The sequence below is a fragment of the Prenolepis imparis genome, unplaced genomic scaffold, assembly GCF_030444845.1.
Source record: "Prenolepis imparis isolate NDT839.2.m4 unplaced genomic scaffold, iyPreImpa1.0 SCAF_4, whole genome shotgun sequence".
NCBI lineage: Eukaryota > Metazoa > Arthropoda > Insecta > Hymenoptera > Formicidae > Prenolepis > Prenolepis imparis.
In genome coordinates, this window is record NW_028141162.1 from 2,424,661 (window position 1) to 2,445,342 (window position 20,682).

General features: G+C 29.5%; 1 protein-coding gene across 2 annotated transcripts; it reads right to left on the reverse strand.

The window, feature by feature from the left end:
* Positions 1-11,745: 11,745 nt before the first annotated feature.
* On the reverse strand, positions 11,746-18,823 carry LOC145935174 (uncharacterized). Of its 2 annotated transcripts, none has more exons than XM_083036291.1 (6): positions 18,601-18,823; positions 16,072-16,620; positions 15,168-15,441; positions 14,438-14,539; positions 12,399-13,242; positions 11,746-11,830 (listed from the first exon to the last, which is right to left on the reverse strand). In XM_083036291.1, the coding sequence occupies exons 1-5, from the start codon at positions 18,604-18,606 to the stop codon at positions 12,416-12,418; spliced, it is 1,758 nt and encodes a 585-aa protein (XP_082892417.1). In that variant the 5' UTR covers positions 18,607-18,823; the 3' UTR covers positions 11,746-11,830; positions 12,399-12,415. The 2 variants fall into 2 exon arrangements, with proteins under 2 accessions (XP_082892417.1, XP_082892416.1); XM_083036290.1 differs by having other exon boundaries at positions 11,747-11,833.
* Between the last annotated feature and the right edge of the window lie 1,859 nt (positions 18,824-20,682).

Consider the following 20,682-nt stretch of genomic DNA (forward strand, 5'->3'; position numbering starts at 1 on the left):
TAGAATTTGACTCTTGCTTCATTATGTAATAATTTCATTTTTACGATATTGGTTCTATTTAAATATTTATATAATTTAAATTACTGAGATCTAAGATTATTTCAATCATCTTAATTACTTATTTGAAAGACATTGAATGCATTTTCATTAAGAATTTGACTCTTACTTCATTATGTAATAATTTCATTTTTACGATATTGGTTCTATTTAAATATTTATATAATTTAAATAACTGAGATCTAAGATTATTTCAATCATCTTAATTACTTATTTAAAGACATTGAATGCATTTTCATTGGGAATAAAACTATTGCTTCCTTATGTAATAATTTCATTTTTACGATATTGGTCACTTTTAAATATTTATATAATTAAATTAAATTAGATGTGTGATAAGTATAATCATTTAAATTATTTATTTGAAAGTCATTCAATGCATTTTCATTAGGAATTAGACTAATGCTTTATTATGTAATAATTGCATTTTTACGGTATTGGTTCCATTTATATATTTATACAATTTAAATAACTGAGATTTAAGATTATTTCAATCATTTTAATTACGTATTTGAAAGACATTGAATGCATTTTCATTACGAATTTGACTCGTGCTTCATTATGTAATAAATTTATTTTTACGATATTGGTTCTATTTAAATATTTATATAATTTAAATAACTGAGATCTAAGATTATTTCAATCATCTTAATTACTTATTTGAAAGACATTGAATGCATTTTCATTAAGAATTTGACTCTTGCTTCTTTATGTAATAATTTCATTTTTACGATATTGGTCCCATCTGAATATTTATATAATTTAATTAAATTAGATGTTTGATAAATTTAATCATTTTAATTATATATTTGAAAGACATTGAATGCATTTTCATTTAGGATTTGACTCTTCCTTCATTATTTAATAATTTCATTTTTACGATATTGGTCCCATCTGAATATTTATATAATTTAATTAAATTAGATGTTTGATAAATTTAATCATTTTAATTATATATTTGAAAGACATTGAATGCATTTTCATTTAGAATTTGACTCTTGCTTCATTATGTAATAATTTCATTTTTACGATATTGGTTCTATTTAAATATTTATATAATTTAAATTACTGAGATCTAAGATTATTTCAATCATCTTAATTACTTATTTGAAAGACATTGAATGCATTTTCATTAAGAATTTGACTCTTACTTCATTATGTAATAATTTCATTTTTACGATATTGGTTCTATTTAAATATTTATATAATTTAAATAACTGAGATCTAAGATTATTTCAATCATCTTAATTACTTATTTAAAGACATTGAATGCATTTTCATTGGGAATAAAACTATTGCTTCCTTATGTAATAATTTCATTTTTACGATATTGGTCACTTTTAAATATTTATATAATTAAATTAAATTAGATGTGTGATAAGTCTAATCATTTAAATTATTTATTTGAAAGTCATTCAATGCATTTTCATTAGGAATTAGACTAATGCTTTATTATGTAATAATTGCATTTTTACGGTATTGGTTCCATTTATATATTTATACAATTTAAATAACTGAGATTTAAGATTATTTCAATCATTTTAATTACGTATTTGAAAGACATTGAATGCATTTTCATTACGAATTTGACTCGTGCTTCATTATGTAATAAATTTATTTTTACGATATTGGTTCTATTTAAATATTTATATAATTTAAATAACTGAGATCTAAGATTATTTCAATCATCTTAATTACTTATTTGAAAGACATTGAATGCATTTTCATTAAGAATTTGACTCTTGCTTCTTTATGTAATAATTTCATTTTTACGATATTGGTCCCATCTGAATATTTATATAATTTAATTAAATTAGATGTTTGATAAATTTAATCATTTTAATTATATATTTGAAAGACATTGAATGCATTTTCATTTAGGATTTGACTTTTCCTTCATTATTTAATAATTTCATTTTTACGATATTGGTCCCATCTGAATATTTATATAATTTAATTAAATTAGATGTTTGATAAATTTAATCATTTTAATTATATATTTGAAAGACATTGAATGCATTTTCATTTAGAATTTGACTCTTGCTTCATTATGTAATAATTTCATTTTTACGATATTGGTTCTATTTAAATATTTATATAATTTAAATTACTGAGATCTAAGATTATTTCAATCATCTTAATTACTTATTTGAAAGACATTGAATGCATTTTTATTAAGAATTTGACTCTTACTTCATTATGTAATAATTTCATTTTAACGATATTGGTTCCATTTATATATTTATACAATTTAAATAACTGAGATTTAAGATTATTTCAATCATTTTAATTACTTATTTGAAAGACATTGAATGCATTTTCATTAAGAATTTGACTCTTGCTTCATTATGTAATAAATTCATTTTTACGATATTGGTTCCATTTATATATTTATACAATTTAAGTAACTGAGATCTAAGATTATTTCAATCATTTTAATTACTTATTGGAAACACATGGAATGCATTTTCATTAAGAATTTGACTCTTCCTTCATTATTTAATAATTTCATTTTTACGATATTGGTCCCATCTGAATATTTATATAATTTAATTAAATTAGATGTTTGATAAATTTAATCATTTTAATTATATATTTGAAAGACATTGAATGCATTTTCATTTAGGATTTGACTCTTGCTTCATTATGTAATAATTTCATTTTTACGATATTGGTTCTATTTAAATATTTATATAATTTAAATTACTGAGATCTAAGATTATTTCAATCATCTTAATTACTTATTTGAAAGACATTGAATGCATTTTTATTAAGAATTTGACTCTTACTTCATTATGTAATAATTTCATTTTAACGATATTGGTTCCATTTATATATTTATACAATTTAAATAACTGAGATTTAAGATTATTTCAATCATCTTAATTACTTATTTGAAAGACATTGAATGCATTTTCATTAAGAATTTGACTCTTGCTTCATTATGTAATAAATTCATTTTTACGATATTGGTTCCATTTATATATTTATACAATTTAAGTAACTGAGATCTAAGATTATTTCAATCATTTTAATTACTTATTGGAAACACATGGAATGCATTTTCATTAAGAATTTGACTCTTCCTTCATTATTTAATAATTTCATTTTTACGATATTGGTCCCATCTGAATATTTATATAATTTAATTAAATTAGATGTTTGATAAATTTAATCATTTTAATTATATATTTGAAAGACATTGAATGCATTTTCATTTAGGATTTGACTCTTGCTTCATTATGTAATAATTTCATTTTTACGATATTGGTTCTATTTAAATATTTATATAATTTAAATTACTGAGATCTAAGATTATTTCAATCATCTTAATTACTTATTTGAAAGACATTGAATGCATTATCATTAAGAATTTGACTCTTACTTCATTATGTAATAATTTCATTTTTACGATATTGGTTCTATTTAAATATTTATATAATTTAAATAACTGAGATCTAAGATTATTTCAATCATCTTAATTACTTATTTAAAGACATTGAATGCATTTTCATTGGGAATAAAACTATTGCTTCCTTATGTAATAATTTCATTTTTACGATATTGGTCACTTTTAAATATTTATATAATTAAATTAAATTAGATGTGTGATAAGTCTAATCATTTAAATTATTTATTTGAAAGTCATTCAATGCATTTTCATTAGGAATTAGACTAATGCTTTATTATGTAATAATTGCATTTTTACGGTATTGGTTCCATTTATATATTTATACAATTTAAATAACTGAGATTTAAGATTATTTCAATCATTTTAATTACGTATTTGAAAGACATTGAATGCATTTTCATTACGAATTTGACTCGTGCTTCATTATGTAATAAATTCATTTTTACGATATTGGTCCCATTTGAATATTTATATAATTTAATTAAATTAGATGTTTGATAAATTTTATCATTTTAATTATATATTTGAAAGACATTGAATGCATTTTCATTTAGGATTTGACTCTTGCTTCATTATGTAATAATTTCATTTTTACGATATTGGTTCTATTTAAATATTTATATAATTTAAATTACTGAGATCTAAGATTATTTCAATCATCTTAATTACTTATTTGAAAGACATTGAATGTATTTTCATTAAGAATTTGACTCGTGCTTCATTATTTAATAATTTCATTTTTACGATATTGGTCCCATCTGAATATTTATATAATTTAATTAAATTAGATGTGTGATAAGTTTAATCATTCTAATTACTTATTTGAAATACATTGAATGCATTTTCATTAAGAATTAGACTATTGCTTCATTATGTAATAATTACATTTTTACACTATTGGTTCCATTTATATATTTATACAATTTAAATAACTGAGATTTAAGATTATTTCAATCATTTTAATTACGTATTTGAAAGACATTGAATGCATTTTTATTAAGAATTTGACTCGTGCTTCATTATTTAATAATTTCATTTTTACGATATTGGTCCCATCTGAATATTTATATAATTTAATTAAATTAGATGTGTGATAAGTTTAATCATTCTAATTACTTATTTGAAATACATTGAATGCATTTTCATTAAGAATTAGACTATTGCTTCATTATGTAATAATTACATTTTTACACTATTGGTTCCATTTATATATTTATACAATTTAAATAACTGAGATTTAAGATTATTTCAATCATTTTAATTACGTATTTGAAAGACATTGAATGCATTTTTATTAAGAATTTGACTCTTGCTTCATTATGTAATAAATTCATTTTTACGATATTGGTCCCATCTGAATATTTATATAATTTAATTAAATTAGATGTGTGATAAGTTTAATCATTCTAATTACTTATTTGAAATACATTGAATGCATTTTCATTAAGAATTAGACTATTGCTTCATTTGTAATAATTGCATTTTTACGATATTGGTTCCATTTATATATTTATACAATTTAAATAACTGAGATTTAAGATTATTTCAATCATTTTAATTAGTTATTTGAAAGACATTGAATGCATTTTCATTAAGAATTTGACTCTTGCTTCATTATGTAATAAATTCATTTTTACGATATTGGTTCCATTTATATATTTATACAATTTAAGTAACTGAGATCTAAGATTATTTCAATCATTTTAATTACTTATTGGAAACACATGGAATGCATTTTCATTAAGAATTTGACTCTTCCTTCATTATTTAATAATTTCATTTTTACGATATTGGTCCCATCTGAATATTTATATAATTTAATTAAATTAGATGTTTGATAAATTTAATCATTTTAATTATATATTTGAAAGACATTGAATACATTTTCATTTAGAATTTGACTCTTGCTTCATTATGTAATAATTTCATTTTTACGATATTGGTTCTATTTAAATATTTATATAATTTAAATAACTGAGTTCTAAGATTATTTCAATCATCTTAATTACTTATTTGAAAGACATTGAAAGCATTTTCATTAAGAATTTGACTCTTACTTCATTATGTAATAATTTCATTTTTACGATATTGGTCCCATCTGAATATTTATATAATTTAATTAACTGAGATCTAAGATTATTTCAATCATCTTAATTACTTATTTGAATGACATTGAATGCATTTTCATTAAGAATTTGACTCTTGCTTTATTATGTAATAAATTTATTCTTACGATATTGGTTCTATTTAAATATTTATATAATTTAAATAACTAAGATCTAAGATTATTTCAATCATCTTAATTACTTATTTGAAAGACTTTGAATGCATTTTCATTAAGCATTTGACTCTTGCTTTATTATGTAATAAATTTATTCTTACGATATTGGTTCTATTTAAATATTTATATAATTTAAATAACTGAGATCTAAGATTATTTCAATCATCTTAATTACTTATTTGAAAGACTTTGAATGCATTTTCATTAAGCATTTGACTCGTGCTTCATTATGTAGTAAGTTCATTTTTACGATATTGGTCCCATTTAAATATTTATATAATTAAATTAAATTAGAGGTGTGATAAGATTAATAATTCTAATTACTTATTTGAAAGACATTGAATGTATTTTCATCAAGAATTTGACTCTTATTTAATTATATAATAATTTCAGTACATTTTCTACACATTATGGTACCATTATAATGTGCATATAATGTACTGTTGAAATATATAATAGATAGATTTTTGGCTCGCTTTAAAATATTGAAAAATAAAATGTTTAAACCGCGGACCCCATACGGCGCGGATTCATTTTACGTTTAATAGATCAAAATGTTTGTACGCTTGTATGCTGATGCTATCATCAAAATGTTCAGATAATGTACTGTTGTGATATATACTAGATTAATTTTTGGCTCGTTTTAAAACACTGAAAATTAAAACTTTTAAGTTGCGATTCCCATACGGCGCACAATTATATTACGTATATTATATCAAAAAGTTTGTAGGCTGGTATGCTGATGGTACCATCATAATGTGTAGACAATGTACTGTTAAAATATATCAAAAAGTTTGTAGGCTGGTATGCTGATGGTACCATCATAATGTGTAGACAATGTACTGTTAAAATATATGAAAGAATAATTTTTGGCGCGTTTTAAAATATTGAAATTTAAAACTTTTAAGCCGCGATTCCCATACGGCGCACAATTATATTACGTATATTTTATCAAAAAGTTTGTAGGCTGGTATGCTGATGGTACCATCATAATGTGTAGACAATGTACTGTTAAAATATATGAAAGAATAATTTTTGGCGCGTCTTAAAATATTGAAAATTGAAACTTTTAAGCCGCGATTCCCATACGGCGCACAATAATATTACGTATTTTTTATCAAAAATTTGTAGGCTGGTATGCTGATGGTACCATCAGAATGTGTAGACAATGTACTGTTAAAATAAATGACAGAATAATTTTTGACGCGTTTAAAAATATTGAAAATTAAAACTTTTATGCCGCTATTCCCATACGGCGCACAATTATATTACGTGTATTTTATCAAAAAGTTTGTAGGCTGGTATGCTGATGGTACCATCATAATGTGTAGACAATGTACTATTAAAATATATTAAAGAATAATTTTTGGGGCGTTTTAAAATATTGAAAATTTATACTTTTAAGCCGCGATTCCCATACGGCGCACAATTATATTACGCGTATTATACCAAAAAGTTTGTACGCTGGTATGCTGATGGTACCATCATAATGTGCAGATAATGTATTGTTGAAATATATAATAGATTAATTTTTGGCGCGTTTTATAATACTGATAATTAAAATTTTTAAGCCGCGGATCCCATACAACGCGGATTCATTTTACGTTTATTAGACCAAAAAGGTTGTACGCTGGTATGCTGATGGTACCAAAATAAACTGCAAACAATACACTATTGAAACTTATATACGATTAATTTTTGGCTCGTTTTAAAATATAGAAAATTAAAATTTTTAAACCGCGGATCCCATACGGCGCACAATAATATTACGTATTTTTTATTAAAAATTTGTAGGCTGGTATGCTGATGGTACCATCAGAATGTGTAGACAATGTACTGTTAAAATAAATGACAGAATAATTTTTGACGCGTTTAAAAATATTGAAAATTAAAACTTTTATGCCGCGATTCCCATACGGCGCACAATTATATTACGTGAATTATACCAAAAAGTTTGTACGCTGATATGCTGATGGTACCAAAAGAATCTGCAAACAATACATTATTAAAATATATATACGTTTAATTTTTGGCTCGTTTTAAAATATTGAAAATTAAAATTATTAAGCCGCGAATCCCAGACGGCGCACAATTATATTACGTATATTAAATCAAAAAGTCTGTAGGCTGGTATGCTGATGGTACCATCAGAATGTGCATACAATGTACTGTCGAAATATATGAAAGAATAATTTTTGGCGCGTTTTAAAATATTGAAAATTAATACTTTTAAGCCGCGATTCCCATACGGCGCACAATTATATTACGTGTATTATATCAAAAAGTTTGTAGGCTGGTATGCTGATGGTACCATCATAATGTGCATACAATGTACTGTTGAAATATATGAAAGAATAATTTTTGGCAAGTTTTAAAATATTGAAAATTAATACATTTAAGCCGCGATTCCCATACGGTGCACAATTATATTACGTGTATAAATACCAAAAAGTTTGTACGCTGGTATGCTGATGGTACCAAAAGAATTTGCAAACAATACATTATTAAAATATATATACGTTTCATTTTTGGCTCGTTTTAAAATATTGAAAATTAAAATTATTAAGCCGCGCATCCCAGACGGCGCACAATTATATTACGTATATTATATCAAAAAGTTTGTAGGCTGGTATTCTGATGGTACCATCAGAATGTGCAGACAATGTACTGATAAAATATATGAAAGATTAATTTTTGGCTCGCTTTAAATTATTGAAAATTAATATTTTTAAACCGTGGACCCCATACGGCGCACAATTATCAGCTGATTTCTGTCAAAAAATATTAATCGAGTTTAATGTACTATAACATTTTATTTAAAACATATTATTTTATAATTTCTATTACATACTATTATTTTAAAATTTAATTAACAAATTAACCCTTTAATCAGCTGATTTCTATCAAAAATAATATTTTAAAATATTAAAATAGTAAAATGTTGTAAAATTGTAAATAATATGTTATAATATCTTATTCTCGATTAATATTTTTTGATAAAAATCAGCTGATAACTTTCAAAAATATTAATCGAGTTTAAACTTACCTATTATAACATATTATTTAAAACTAATATTATTATTTTTTTATATTTTATTTTGTACAAACTGCTAATTCTCGCGATAACAGCCTCTCGATGCTACGAATATAACAAACAACGCGAATTTTGACAGCCAATAAGCATCGCGCAAAGCGACAACAATAAACTTTGATATATGCGAGTATCGATTTTACATATCTTTCTTAGAAAAGAAAAGAATTCAACATTTTTGTCACGCAATTACTCTGCCATGAGCATAAAATATTAAATTCGAGTCAAAAATAATAAAATAATAACTCGCACTTTATATATCGTAATTTTATTATGCGCAAAGTAAAAATGTAGAGAAATTAAGTAGTACTAGTCAACAATTTCTCAGTACGGTTAGCCTTTTCGTCGCGCAATCATTTAATCATTAATATAAAATTATAAATGCGAGTCAAGAACAATAAAAAATTATATGCACTTTATATATCGTAATTTTATTATGTGCAAGGTAAGAATGTAGAGAAATTAAGTAGCACGAGTCAACAATTTCTCACTACCTTTAGCCTTTTCGTCGCGCAATCATTTCATCATTAACATAAAATCATAAATGCGAGTCAAAAACAATAAAAAAATAACACGCACTTTATATATTATAGTTTTATTATGCGCAAAGTAAGAATGTAGATAGATTAAGTAGTACTAGTCAACAATTTCTCACTACGGTTAGCCTTTTCGTCGCGCAATCACTTAATCATTAACATAAAATCATAAATGCGAGTCAAAAACAATAAAAAATAACACGCACTTTATATATCACTAGAACAACACACAAGTGCGCGCAATGCGCGCATTATTCTTCGATTTTATATAAAAAAAAATGATATTTTTATATAAAGTTTGTTTCAACTTGATTAATATTTTTTGACAGAAATCAGCTGATAACTGTCAAAAATCTTAATCGAGTTTAAGGAGTTATAACATATTATTATTTTAATTTTTATAACATATTCTTATTTTAAAAATAAATTAGCAAATTAACTCTTTATCAGCTGATTTCTGTAAACAAATATTACTAAAGCGTTAATTTGCTAATTAAAATTCAAATATGTTATAATATACTTTATCCTGGATTAATATTTTTGACAGAAATCACGTGATAACTGTCAAAAATATTAACCGAGTTTAAAAGTAGCTAATTTCTATCAAAAAATATTAATAAATCGTTTCGTCAAAAAATCATAATTAATCTCGATGTTGTGATTATCTTGATTATCAAAAGATTCTTGTAAAAAATTCTATTTTTTTGTTTGCACTTTCTGTTTTAGATTTAAATACCAAATTTTTATGCATGGCATAACTAATTAATATATTTTTTTATGCTTTGATCACAATGCATGCATAAAAATATGTGAATTAATTAAACAATGCATAAAAATTTATTATTTAAATCTTTAACAGAGAACAAAAAATGGAATTTTCTACAAGAATCTTTGGCTCAAAATATCTGTGGTTCTATTATATTCGTGCATCTGTACACATCCTCCACGCTGCACGTCTCGCGCGAGACTTGACCGCAAGACTCTAACAACGAGCAGTGGTATTGCCAAGCGCAGCCTATACGTCCACCACGCTGCGCGTCTTGCGCGAGACTGATTCTCGAGACATTGCGATTGCGAGACTGTCGAGACTGATCATCAGTCTCGCGCGAGACGCGCAGCGTGGTGGACGTGTTGGCTGCGTTTGGCGATACCGCTGTTCAGAGTCTTGTGGTCAATCTCCCGCGAGACGTGCAGCGTGGTGTATATACATACATATGACTATGTTTCTATATATATACATGGATACATTATTGTATGTTGCACACATGACGTTATTGCGCACTGATTTAAACTTTAATAAATTAATGATCGTGTTTAAATATATAAGAAAATGTTAATAAAATTGTTTCTCATTCGATAATATAAAATATTTAAGAAACTCGTGACATAACGTAACGTAAAAGATTACAATAAAATTATGAAAAAATTAATTATCCTCGTTAATGCAGATATGTTGTTTAATCATATTGTCTCGATTCGCGTTGTGCGTTATATTCGTACCATTCAACGGCTGTCGTTGCGAGGGTGAACAGTTGTTGACAAAAATAAATAAAATAGACATACTTAATATTTTTTTTAAATTACATTATTTTTAATATATATAATAGAATATTTGCGCGCTTGTTTTGTTCTAGTATAGTAAATTTTTGCATTCAAAACTCTTCTATAATTTTAGTAATTTCAATATAAAGTTTAATTATATTCCTAAGATAATTGCTTGAACAAATAATATTTTTTTATATATAATTGAGATGAGTGTTTAAATCTAAAAGAAATGTTATATTGATTTATTTAAAAAAACTAATACATATATAACTTTACATACATAACTTTAAAGTAATTTGTTCATGGCGTAGTAAATCCCTTATACTGTAGGTCTTATTCTATAGTGTCCCTCCAGGACTTATGTACATTCATGTCCGCCACGATCGCAAATGACGAACGAAGAAAACGTAACAAAGAGAGAGAGAGTCTATCACACATTAAATTATAACATATAAAATTATATATCCTACATAATTAACAAGGAATTATTTCATTAAAATTTCTGAGTTTAGATTTCTCTGATTTGCTCATAGAATCCATATATAATCGTTTCTGTCAGCAAACCAAGATATATACTAAATGTTGTAAAAGATAATTTTAAGTCTCCTTCTCATTTAATAGAAAACGACTACTTTCGTGACACTATAACGATATAACTCGCGATACATTGTGATGTCGTGAACCCAGCGTTTCAATGATACACAGAATCTCCTCTTCATTGCAGGTATGAATGTTCTTTCGTTCTGATTGTGAAATGTCGAATTCTAAAAATCGCTTTCGCCAAATTATTCTTCTCTCGTTCCTCGAAGCTTATGTGATCGTTGATAACGAAAATCCTTATCGTCCATAAGGATAAGGAGGTCTGTATCTGTATTTGACTGGATATGGATAGTATGCGACCGCATAGACTACTGCAACAGAAAGAGTGCACACAAAGGCATTAAAATTAATATTATTTACAGCATATAATGTGATAAGGAAAAAATATCTCTTTTTTTAATTCTTATTAAAATAATTTATCTTAGTGTAAAATAAAATATTAATTATATAGCTTATTTCTAAATCTAATATAAGTCTACAAATATTATTTCAAATCAATCTTCCTTTTTCTAATCATAAAAAATTACGATGTGATTTCAAATAAAATCTGTAACAATAATTCTCTCTTATTTATTCGAGAGATTTATCTATTATATATTTATATAATTACACGTTCAATATCATATTATGCAATTAAAATGAAAGTACATATTTATTCTTATTATATGTTCGAAATGACAGGATGTGATATTTCACCATCACATTTTTGAGAACACTATGCGTCTATATGTTGTACTTTCACTCTTCAGTATTTAAAAAATGTCAAAGAGATTATTTCGACGTTAAAATATATCATGACATTTATCGAAAAAACCTGTAAAATTTTTGAAAAAAAAATGTCATTTTACACACGGTTATAATATGTCGACGCATTACCTGCCTCGACCTCACAGTCAATAGAACCTCATTTTCTGCAGCATCGAGTAAAGCGCGAGTCGTTTGGCGAACGCTCGCCTCTGGAGAACGTTCCTCTTATGATTCAACGTCTTCAGGGTTGGTATGAGCGACCCTTGACTCTGCCAATGATAAGCTGATGGCATCGGGTTTAGAAGAGGCACCCTCAGTGGACCGCCTAAACTGCCGTAAAGATGATTTGCAAACTGGGGCTGCCCGTGAAAATCCACGGGTGGCTGCAACTTGGGCAGATCGAGAGCACCAGGTAGGAGAGATACTTTCAAGGGCGCGATCTGCGGCTCGGTGTCTATAGACAGACTCGTGTACACCGACGTTCCGCCGTCATCGTTGTACGGAAGCTTGGACGAATCGAACGAAGGAGAGGGATTGGCCGGATATTGCAACGGCGGATAAACTACGTTCGGTTGATTTGACAGATTCAGATCATCCAGATATGGGAAGTGATAATGCGACGATAGCTGAGGCTGTTGATAAGTGTTCTCCTGTCCGGATGCATAATTTTGTACCGCATTGTCGTGGTTCACGGAGTAATGATTCAACGTCCCGTAGGTCGAAGCTGGATGCTGCGCGGAAGGATAAGGATTCACGTTGTTGTTGCCTTGATTGACGATTTGATCCTTTGAACCGACGCTACCTTTCGGCACGCTGTTCAGGAGATTCGTCACGGTGGAGCCCTTGTCCGGTCCACCAAAACTCTCCTCTAATTTGGACAGATCCGGCTTTTCCTGCGCCACCACGTTCGTACGTTGGTCGTCCAGGTCAGATTTCGTCGGCGTCACGATCAGCAGGCCGCCCTGGCTAGTGTCTGTGAACGTGACGTCTGTCAGTCACGTTTATTCGGTGTTTTAGTGTTAAGTACAGATTCGTTAGTCGAAGTGGAGCGTGAAAGCAGATACTGTCAAAGGCTGATTGATTAACGTTGTTGCAAGTGTGCCGAAAGTATTACAAAGTATCGGTCGATCAAGTGCCACAAGTATAGAACAACATGAGTATCTAGTTCATATATCGATCTAATATACGGAAAAGTTGTACACATTTACAGAAAACTGTTACCCTACAGAATCTACCATTAAAAACTAGTGCATTGTGTCATACTAAATTCTGGAAAAGTGAATTTTAGAGAAACACACAGCGTGAGATAAACATAGAGAATAATTTTTTATATTTTATAATTACAATACATTAATATACGGGATATATGATAATCCGCATATAGACCGCATACTAATTAACATTTTTGTTGAAAGAATATAATTTATATAATTTATATACATATATAAAATTTACATAAATTTACATCAGCACGCAGAGATGCACACAGATATATTAAGAGTAAAAGAACTTGAAGAAGTATGTCACACAGGAAACACAGGCTTTGCCGCAGCTATCTCTCGGTCAATAACTTTCGGGGAAAGTGAAAGGTCGCGTGCTGATACACACGTGGGAAGAATCATTCGGAATCGTGAAATGAAATCCTGACATTCACTGCGTTGCTCGGCGGATGACGATTGTGCGATACGGAAAGGGAAATTTGAGCATCATCAAGCGAATTGCATTAACAAGTTTCCAAGAAGAACATCGAAAGCATTAACTTCCGCCAAAGATATTATAATTGTCAGCTGGCGCTTGGTAACGAAATTTATTCGTGAAAGTGATAACTGATAGCGCTCTCTCTACGCTTTAAATAAATTAGAAGAATATAAAAAAGTCTTACGCAATTACTCCTTTTTTTAAATTTAAAAAGAAAACAAAGATTTCTTGATTATTTTCTTCTCTCTGCGAAAGCTATTGTTTCTTCGCATAATTACTTAGATTGTAATTGCTTACATAGTTGAAATATTAGATAGAAGTCGTTATACTTATTAAGCCTTCATCAGCGCGTAATTACTACCTTGGATTAATTGCGTATCTTAGAAAAGCGTAAAAATGTAGAAACAGAGTACAATGGTGCAGGAACTTTACAATGTTACAATTACATATGTAAGAATAGTGAAACCTACCATCTGATGGCACGTCGTAGGTCTGGTGTGGACTGTAATCATTAGGCGCCTCGGAGTAATCATCGGAACTTGATGCTGATCCAGGATAGCTGGCATCATGTCCTTTTATAAGTTCAAAAAAAAAAAATTTAATGTTCATATCATTACGTGTATATAAGAATAAATAGATATCTTAGCAGAATTTAATTCGATCATTATAAATTGGAGTATATTTAATTATAAACTACATCATTTTAATTTGAAACGTATCATGCAAGTATCAATAATCTTGTAATGTATATCATAATACTCGTACGTCAACTTGTTTCGAATCATTTTCATCGATTATAACGTTCGATTGTTATCGCTTCGCATATGGATTCGAGAAAAGCGAATAATACTCGGTTAAGTCTCGAACGTATGATTACCATTCGAAATATCCATATTTGTGGATAATCGATTGGCTTGCACTCACTAAAATGATTTTTTCTACAGTCTGTCATTTCTCAATACAAAATTATATCTCCGATCGATTTTCACGACTAATCGGTTGACTGTGATATAAATAAGTAAGCGTACAATAGAAAGCAAGTTTTTATATGTATATGTGTATATACAATGCTTGCATTTTGTAGGTATATGCAATTTAATTTTTTATTAATTTCCTAATCAGTCTTTTTTATTGTTAATTATAAACAGAAAAAATTTAATAAATTTTGTTTTTTTTAATAAAAATTATTTAATCCCTCACCTATATTTTGAACCGGCGGATGATCGTAATAGGCTTCTGGTGGATAAGGCTTTGGTTCTGTCAATGCGCTGGCTGCCAGACTTTTACCGAAAGACGTAATGACATCCCCGGCTTTACTGACAACTTTGCCTTTACCCGCCAAGAGGTAACCACCGCCCTTAACAAGTTGACCCTTCAGAGCTAGCACGCCGCCGCCGATCGCTTTGAAAGCTTGAAACAGTGTGCCAAAGATCGCCTTCTTAAAGTCCCAAGGACCAAAGGGCTTCTCTACATACTAAAAAGAAAATGTCATTTCCATATTAGATTATGTCACTGTGTTGCGTAATATAATTAATACAATTATACATTATTAAAGTAATACATTTTGTCTATCTTTTCCCTCTGCGCATCTTCTTGTTACTATTTATTTTTTAAAGAAAATTGAATACTTAAAAAAATTATTCATTACTTAGCGTAAGAGGCTTGTAAGGTCTAATACAGTAATTTTCACTTCACGCTGTTTATTTGTGTTGCTACATGAAATACTTTGCAATGTTGAATCAAAGATAAATAAAGATAAGACGAACAAGAACACGTAATTCCGGAAAAGACGGCAATAATTAAAAAAAACCGGTTAAAATTTCACTCCTTTGCAGCACAACGACCTACTTCATGTATAATGTATATATAGAACGACTTTTTTCGCTTTATTTCTCTTTAATATTCCAATAGCCATTCGTTTCTGCTCTTGTTTTCTCTTGTTTTCCTTTATACAAGGGTTCAATCATTTTTTCTCTGTGCTGTCATTCTACTTTTTGTAACGTTTCTACTATATAAATTACTATAATAATTACTATAATAATTACTTAAATAGACGAGAGTGTGTAGAGTAAACTTAATTCATTATTGTTCAAAAATAAATTACCGAATAGGTGTGCTCCACTGTGGGTGCACCGTATGCAGGAGCACTATACGCCGATTGACTGCTACTCGCCAATGCTTTTCCGGCAGAGCTGCTCGATGCACTCGCGACACCGCTTAACAAACCGCCAGCTATACTGGTTAGGAGACTGGCAGATCCAACATCGAAGCCTCTCTTGATCCTTTCCTGCATCATCGTGCTGTACCTCGGATCGGCGATAACGTCGATCGTAACCAGCTTCTCGTCGTCGGTCTTCTTCGTCGTGTCCGGTTCCGTCGAGAGGATGTCGGAAATTACCTCCCAAGGTGATCCCCTTTGATCCGCATCGCTCTTCGTCTCGTCCAGACGATTCTGATCTTCCAGAGATCTCCAGATCTCCGGTAAATTCGAGAGATCGACATCTCCTTGATTGTCCGTGCTTCTTCGATACGGCGCTAATCGCTCGAGTTGTTCGGCCGCTTTCCTCAGCAATGTTTCTCGGTCATTCTTTACGGCGGTTTCTGAGTGAGCCACGAGTATCAAGTACCACGTCACTATCAAGAATTCCCTTAGCTGAAACGTACGATGAGAAATGACAATGTATAATTGCAATTTATTTCCATTAATTTACAACTCTTCGAATCTATAAGCGACTTTTCTTACAAGAATAATATCTGCGAAGCGATAATTGTATATAATCGATTATATTATGTATATTAAGCACGCGATAGCAAAACAGTGATGCCACAGTTGCTAAGCAAGGAAAATCCTTAGGAAAGTCCCTTAGGAAAGTCGCGTTCTCATGCACTTAAATTAATTGCTAGGGATCATTTGAGGGTCAAGTGTCGATCTTGAAAAATTATTCAAGCGTGGAGAGCGCATTAACAGAAGTGCAAGTAGAGCGACACCGAGTGAAAGTCACGCGACTACCGGCGGTTCGAAATACGTTCTATACTATACATGAATCGGCGGCATACATAACTTGAGGCAAATACGACGATCTCGCCAATATTGATGATTTCACATAGATATCGCGAGACAAATAAAACGAAACGCTTCTCGTTAGCGATATAAAGCGTGCAATAAAGTTGCGTAATTCATTATCTGCAGAACAATCACGAGTATCAGCGAAAGTAATTTAAATTGTAAATCAAACAAACAATCTGAGGAAAGAAAACGTGTGTTTATGAGAAACAATAACAAATTGTGATCAATGACGTTTAAACTATCCAAGTGAGAAACTATCAACGTAGTTTTTCGATGTATGTAATTATTCGGTCGATTGTCGTTTTAATGAACGAGAATGATCATCGTAATCTTGATCTTGCATGTAGAAGTCATTGGTTGATCTAGTTCGCTGCGTGCATTCTCGATGGTTTCTAAAAAGCAGCGATTAAACGTTAGCTAATGGATATTTCTACTTTTCGTATTAGGCAAACTGAGTTTTTCAAAAGAAAGCTATTCTCTCTACAAAACTAGAAAGCCAATGCGCAGAAAGAATAGATAAAGGAAGACAAATTTCCGGTATGGAAAATACTCTCACACTTCACAAATAAAATGCTACTCTCGATTATATCGTTTATCGATTTTTTTCATTTTCTGTCACATGTCACACAGTAAATATGCGCGATTATCATTAAAAGTATTCGAAGTAATTAGAAAATAAATCTTACAAGAGGATGTATATAAGCAACACAAGCAATAAAATTACACTTTTCAATAATTTTGTAGTTTATCCACAAATTTTCGAGATATTTTTACTAAAGTCACTTATAAAACTATGAAAAATTGAATATCTTTCTCTTCGCAAATAAAAACTCGCTGCCAAAAAGATTGACATATCATTTAAATTTGTTTAACAAACAATTTCGCAATCGGAAAGAATCTGTAGTCATAGTAAAAATGGAATAATGTAAGCTGTAGTAAGAGCGGATGTTGTAATAAAGGCAATGCAATCAAAATTAACATTTTTTTTTAATTCTCATCAAATAATGTGACTTGTTAAAATAAGAGTGTCATCTTTTAAGAAAACACGCGGATGTAGCGACTTTCGACAAAAGCATTTTAGCCGCAAGGTAATTATTTCTTTACAACTCGCGGTGTTGCGAGGAAAACTGTTCCGTATAATTCTTCTCATTGTTGCATGTGAAACTCACAACGAGGATTATACCGAAGAAAGGTTACGGAAAGAACTTTCACGCGTTGAGAAGCAAAGCGCCTCGCTCTCAAGTGGCGTGGCGTGAAATCGACAAATAACGACTGATCATTATAAATAGCGAAATTATTGATCGAACGTGTGTTCGAAAAAAAATGCGAATATTTTTATTAATTGAAAAATTATGGCACTTTTTAATCGCTCGCCATAAAATTTGCAAATTCTCTAATAATGAAGATGATGATGTGCAAGAGATTGATAAATATTGATCACACAGATTAAATTCATGACATGAATTAAGTATATTTTTTTTTTGCGGACGCGCTTAAATGTCAACTGACACTTCACACATCTTTATAAAACGAGGCACAACGATGAGAGATTAGCGAAACGCGTACCTTCATTCTTGACTTTCACGGCACAACGGTGAAATGATCACGGCACTCTCACTGAGCTCACTGACCATCGCCACAGGAGATATCCTCTCTTTATACCGACTCCCACTTTGCAGAAAAGTGACAACCATCATGCCGATTGCGGGTCTGTCAAAATTGATGCTCGTAGTGTTATGTTGTACCTCATTAAGCTTACCTCGTGAATATTAATCGAGGAAGTTTTATTATTTCCTATACGTAATGTCGTTATATAAATAATTGAAAGAAAGTAAATATATATTTTGAAATGTGTTCTCATTTCGAAATTTTTTTGATTACTTGATATTTAATTTTATATTAACTCAATAGATTAACTTGCGCGCTATATTGCCTTATAAATGTTGAATTCAAGTAAAATAATTAATATAAAGATAAAAAGTATGATAATAAAATGATAATGTAAATATTGTACTTTTATTATCCAAATTTTTCGATGGCTTGGCGATTAAATACAGGCACAGTGTCTCATTAAAATTTGTGATTTCATGACTGTCAAATATATACTCTGGAATATTGATGTTGATTTATACAACTGTATCTATATTTATAGTAAGCGATGATAGACTGTATTAATAAAACAAATCGCATAAGTAAATACAACCGCGGAAAATGCAAAAGTGCGTTTTAGAACATGTCATGAGATGAAGGTTTAATAATACGATAAAATAATACGGATGTCGTTTGCATTTCAGATGTCAGACTGCCAAGCATTGTATGTATTCGTGTGGAACAGCTCATTTACTTTCTTCAATTTCCATCGTGCCAACTCAAACTTGTCACGAATGCGAACCGAAATTCGCGACGTGGAAATTATGCATCGCGACGGATGCACATTGTAAAGCGCATCCTAGAAACGCGGAAAAGGAAGGATCTGAGATGTTATTTTTGACGAAATTCGCGAGTCGAATCACGTGAACGAAAGTACGGAACGCATGCCATCTTCTTGGAATATCGAGCCTGCTCATTAAGTAAAGTGACCGTTTTCAGGCAATAAAAAGAAGATAATACTTCCGCTCTCTGTATCACAAAATTATATCGTCCAGAATTAAAATTTTTTAAATTTATGGTATCCAGTTATCTCGAATTATTTGATAATTATACATTTACCAATTATTATTACGTGCCTATTCTGACAATTCTCGTCCGCGCAGAATGAAACTAACAAAATCATTACAGCGTGATGGTCCCCTTACTTTTATTGTCTTTCCAACGATATGGAATAGAAAGTATGTCGTTATAGACATCGATTTATATCTCAATTGTAATTCGTGGAGGAGAGACGATTAGTCGTGGATATAATTTAAAAGCTGTATTTTATGCTCTGCGTAATAACAAGATGATTGCGATCCGTGCATCGAATTGTAACGACTAGCAGATCTGAGCTTCGTTCACAGGCGTTTCCTGGCACATTCCAGAGAGACATCGAGTTTCCAATCGCGAATAATCGACCTCCGAGTCGCGATCGTTTGCGGTACGTTTTCACTACGCATTAATTATTTTTATATAAGTCTCGGTTGTGTGTCAAAACTGCATAACATTTACATTAGAATATCAAAGCGTAAGATGATGTAACACGGATATATAACTTCGCATTAAACGGCATAATAAATAAACGATGTCGATTTAATCAAATATCAATAGTAAGAGGAGCAAGAGAAGCAAAATTTCTAATAAAATATAAGTAACTTGGAGATCAATAAAATGTTATTCGTTTATTTGATATATGTTATGCTCAGATTATTCGTCTGTCGTAATATTCATTGCGTGAATGTTTTCACTTACCTTATCTCGTTTCGCTTCAAATCTTGAGAGTGGTAATTTTTCATGAATCGATAATCAATTCCGCGATAATGGCGAATTGTATGACACACTATTAAAGACAAATGGACGAAAACTCAATACATTCTATCATAATTTTTTCTTTATTTTTATGCCACGTGCTAGATTCTCAAAATATATGTATACTATTATTCACTTTTATTGTCCGTTATTATTATTCGTGAATCTTCAACAATTCTTGAGTATCAGAGGCAGAATAAAAAACAA

Excerpts from the sequence above, each read along its gene's own strand:
- LOC145935174 (XM_083036291.1), bottom strand. Across the intron at positions 14,540-15,167 it reads TCCGCCGGTTCAAAATATAG|GACATGATGCCAGCTATCCT; the intron begins GTGAGGGATTAA and ends AACTTATAAAAG. Across the intron at positions 13,243-14,437 it reads CTACGACGTGCCATCAGATG|ACACTAGCCAGGGCGGCCTG; the intron begins GTAGGTTTCACT and ends TCACGTTCACAG.